Source organism: Corticium candelabrum, chromosome 13 (assembly GCF_963422355.1).
Source record: "Corticium candelabrum chromosome 13, ooCorCand1.1, whole genome shotgun sequence".
Lineage (NCBI taxonomy): Eukaryota > Metazoa > Porifera > Homoscleromorpha > Homosclerophorida > Plakinidae > Corticium > Corticium candelabrum.
The window spans coordinates 2,179,609-2,184,311 of NC_085097.1; the positions used below are offsets into that span (position 1 = coordinate 2,179,609).

The 4,703-nt window shown below is 46.5% G+C and overlaps 1 protein-coding gene across 1 annotated transcript; it reads right to left on the reverse strand.

Moving 5' to 3' along the window:
* Window positions 1-2,006: 2,006 nt before the first annotated feature.
* Window positions 2,007-4,420, reverse strand: LOC134189243 (uncharacterized protein K02A2.6-like). Its single transcript, XM_062657484.1, has 4 exons — window positions 3,947-4,420; window positions 3,299-3,878; window positions 2,906-3,055; window positions 2,007-2,377 (listed from the first exon to the last, which is right to left on the reverse strand). Exons 1-4 carry the CDS (start codon window positions 4,418-4,420, stop codon window positions 2,007-2,009), a joined length of 1,575 nt encoding a protein of 524 aa, XP_062513468.1.
* Between the last annotated feature and the right edge of the window lie 283 nt (window positions 4,421-4,703).

The following is a 4,703-nucleotide window of genomic DNA, read 5'->3' on the forward strand; positions in this document are numbered from 1 at the left end:
GTACATGATGTTTTTTCCGTCTTTTGCATATACCGTTAGCCGTCATTCGGAGGGTGCACTCTGAAACTATCAAAATATTCCACATCTTGGCCCCCATTGTTGTAGATGGCCACCCAATGGGTGCCATCACTATCAAAGTAATCTTTGAGGGTAATGACTAGAGACTCATTGGCTTTGGGCTTGTTTGCTAGGATTTCTTATAGGTTCCTCTATAGTTGGCTACCCCTCAATTCTCGAGTATGTCGTCGATCTGTAAATTTGTTAGAGGTTTCCACGCCTTCTCTTTTTTCAACCACCCACCGAGCTGTGCAATGTCAATCCTTTGCCCGCCCTGCGGGCTCCACCGCCGATACCCAACGCACTTGCTATGGGAGGTGCCACCAGGCCGGCCAACAACGTACCCAGAAATCCAGCCTGCTTGGTATGGACACCACTGACAGCTTTCTTGGTGGTACCGGCCTATCTTCTTCTCTTAGGTGTCGCACCATTACCACTGGTAGCTTTTTTGGTGGCTCCAAAGATAACACCCAATGCTACTGCGAGACCTTGAGTGCCAAGCACCGAGGGGGAGAAAGTTTGAGGAATTTAGGTGCACATTAGCTATTATCGAGCCGATCGATGCACTGTTTTTAGCGATCTTCGACTTGGAGAGTTTCAAATCAATGTTCCGTCGCTCGGCCTTTACCTTTGTGATCTTGTTGTATTGAGTCTGGGTTATATTCAAGACACCACCTCTCGATAACTGGGAGTGAGATAATCAGGGTGTAGCCCGTGTGTATCTGAAAGAAATTTCGTAACGTTTCCTTTTGACTAGCCGTCAGGGTGACCCAAACTTGACGTAACTCATGTCAATATCCCTCCAACATCGTATATCAATTACTCAATACCACGCAGTAGACTTGATATGCCGAATCGTCGTTTACCAGGTCTCTAAAGTTGCTCGCCAATTGCCGTCGTATTTCGTGGTCGTCTGTACTCATTTTCAATCTTTTCTTGTGCTTGGACCTTTCGACGTGTATGATCGGGTATAGTTCTGCAAACTCTTCCACAGAGACTTGGCTTCCCGAATCCGTGTCCGAATATTTATTGGCCGCTTTCTGGAATAACATGTACGCCCTCGAGTAATTTCTAGAGGCTTCGGTAAAGTTTGTTTCGATCTCCCGGTCTGGGTACTGCCTGCTATTGACGCACACACTCAACAATGTCAGCTTGGCGTTGTCGAAGACTTGATTGTTCTTTTGCTGATTCCCATCCCGCTCAACGGACACAATCACAACAAGGACGTGTCGGAGTTGCTTGCTGGCAACACTGATGACTCTCCAGGTGTGGCTCAATTCGGCGTCTCCAAACTTATTTCTTTACACTTTAACTTGCTCAAGTAGAGACTATACGCTGCGCGCCTGCCACCAGCCGAGCCTCCAAATGCGTGTGCACGGAGAGCGACGGTCGAAACTTTGGCATCCATACGGACAGATGCTCAATGTTGAATTTACCCGCTGCCGCAGCGGCAGCTCTATAGATATAGTTGTCAAGCGAACTTTTGTATATGAGGTAGGCGTGCTTTACTCTCAACATAACCGTGTCGATATCGTGATGGGAGCCCAACATGGCATTCAATGGTAGGAACATGGTGACCAATTTGGCGTCCGTTGTAATCTCCTGTCTACTGCGGAATCCCATGTTGTACTTGGGATTTCTGAGTGTATTGGCAAAGTTTAGCGCTCGCATTTCTCTAGTGGACTTCCCAGTCATATCTTAGTTCAACATGCTCTATTCTACTGAATCTATTTATTAGTTACCAGGTCTATTAGAAGAAATTTGGGTATAGGAGTTGTGTAGTTAGTACAACGAGACAGTTAGCTAGAGCTCTAGTAACGAACATAGAGTGTCTAAAAATTGCAATTTATATTATACATAGAAAGCAAGCGGACCTCTAACTAAAATGTTTTAGTTCGTTGTCACCCCCCACCCCATAAGTACGCGCCTGAGTTTGACTGGCGCGTGGTTTAAGGCTCTAAACACTGATTCCCTGAAGTTATCCATCCACTTCGGGTATATTTATAAGCCTTTCTCGGTATTGGACCTTTCTGGATTTCTCTGGCTATTTCGGTTGCCGTCACTGGCAACTGATCGCAGTAGTCTACATGGTAAATCTCCTCATTTGGGTCAATCCCTTGCATAGCTATCGGCAATCTGGACAACCAATCTGCTTCCTTGTTCTCTACTATTGACTTGAATTTTAGCTTGTAGTTGTATGCACTAAGAAGCAGTGTCCATCGTTGTAACCGGGCTGCTGCCAATGTTGGGACGCCTTCATATGGTCTCAAGATCTTCAGAAGGGGCCGATGGTCTGTAACCAACGTAAATTCTCTGCCCACTAGGTACATGTGAAATTGCTTCAATTCGTATACCAATACTAATTCGTCTTCTTCCAGTTGGGCGTACCTTCTCCGCTGTCGACAGTGCTCTGGATGCAAAGGCTATCGGTCTCTCCTCGCCATCTGGCATTATGTGTCAGACAGGCACCTACCTCGTAAGATGATGCATCACAACTCAGACTCACTGGCCTTTGCAGGTCGTAATGTGTCAGAAATTTTGATTCCAGAAGCTCCTATTTCCCTTTTTGGAATGCTCCTCTTTCCTTAGATCCTCACCTCCACGGTCGATTCTTGCCTAATAACGCATACAAGGGATGCAAGGTCGCTGACCATTTTGGCAAAACCCGCCCGTAGCATTTGAGTAAGCCAGCGAAAGCCTTAAGCTCTGTCACGTTTGTCGGTTTCGGCGCATCTCTAATCGCTGGACCTTAGTCTACGAGGATAAGCTGCCTTGCTCACTGATAGTATGACCCAAGTATTCCACTTGCGGCTGATTTAGTTCGAATTTTCCTGTTTCAGTCTCATACCAGCCTTATCCAATTGTCTCAGCACTGTTAACAACCGCTGCTCATGTTGTTCTTCATTTTCGCCAACTACTAATATGTTGTCCAAATAGCAGATGACACCAGGAATTCCTGACAAGAGGTTGTCTATAGTTCGCTGCCAAGTTCCAGGCGCTAAACATATTTGAAGGCATTCGATTAAACGTAAATAAATCCTGGTTGGTATTAATCGTCAAATAATGTTGGCTATCAGAGGCAACACCCAGCTGCTGGTACGCCTGTTTCAGATCTATTCGCGAGAATCGCCTTCCTCCAGCCAAGATTGCCAACAGATTCTGAGGGTTTGGCATTGGATAACCTCCCATATCCAATAGGGGTTTATCGTGACCTTTTAGTCACCACACAGTCTCACTGTACCATCCCCTTTCCGAATTACAACTACTGGAGTTGCCCAGTCACTCTTCTCTACTGATCGTATCACTCCCTCGCGTTGCATGCTATCTAGTTCCTGATTGACCTCTTCTTGTAGAGCATATGGCACTGGTCGAGGCCTGTAAAATCTCGGGTTAGCCTCAGCTATCAGTGTAATTCTTGCCTCATGCCCTTGTACAGTACCCACGCTGGAACCAAATAATCTTGGAAACTTCTCCTTAGGGTCAAACATTCGGTGTGCCTCAACACTAAACAGAGATCCCCAATCGAGCCGGATCTGACTTAATCCGTTCCTTCCCAGAATGGCTGGTTTACCCTGTCCATCTACTCCTATATTATTAGCAGTAGCATGCTGCTCACCGTATCTCACTGTTACACTTACCTCTTCTTTCACCTTGAGGCTTCCACCATTGTACGTCTTCAATGACACCGTACTTGCATGTAGCTGGACATGGGACAGATACTGCTCATATACACTGATGGGTATTACCGTCACTGTGGCTCTTGTGTCCACCTCTGTTGGTATCTGACTGCCGGCTACTTGCAGTGTGCTCTTGACTCTGTCCTTTCAAGATTGAGCAAACACCACACTGACAGTATCTTCATCAATTTGATGAGTGGGTTGTGGCTTGCCTTTCGCTGTGGTACGTACGGCCGCGGTGCCCTTCTTGAGCTCATTTGTTGAGATCGTTTGCGGAGTACTCTACTGATATGCTCTTGTTCCTTGCAGAAATGACACTTCTGAAACTTGAATTTGCATGTACTGGGGTGATGTCCACGCCCACCACATCTATAGCATTCTCTGCTGTCTAATTGCCTTGCGTTGTAAGCGCCACTTGCTGTGTCATATTGTACGCTAAACGCCGTTTCGACTTGCTTTACAGGTGGTCGCCTTGTGGTATTCCCGCGTAAAGCGTGCGATTCGTCGCTCGCATTTTTAGCGGCTTGTGCAATGTGGACTGCCTTCGTTAAGGTCAGCTCTAATTCGACGAGGATCTTTCTCTGCACAGCCTCATGATATAATCCGCACACCAGTTGATCCCTGAGCGCTATATCCAGGTAGCCTCCGAAATCGCATTGCTTCGATAGCCTGCGCAGTTCAGTCATATATTTCGCGATCGACTCACCTTCTCTCTGAAGACGTTGATAAAAACGGAATCTCTCCGCGATCACAACGATACGTGGCTCAAAATGGCTCTTCAATAGAGCAAACAACTCATCCAGTGACTTGTCTTGTGGCTTCTCTGGCCTTACCAGATTCTTCAAGAGAGTGTATGTCGCAGTACCGACGCAAGTCAAGAAGACTGCTTTCTGCTTGTCTGTGTCCTCCAACCCATTCGCAGCGCATTACAGAAGAAAACGCTCTTTGTAATCTTCTACGTTATCAACT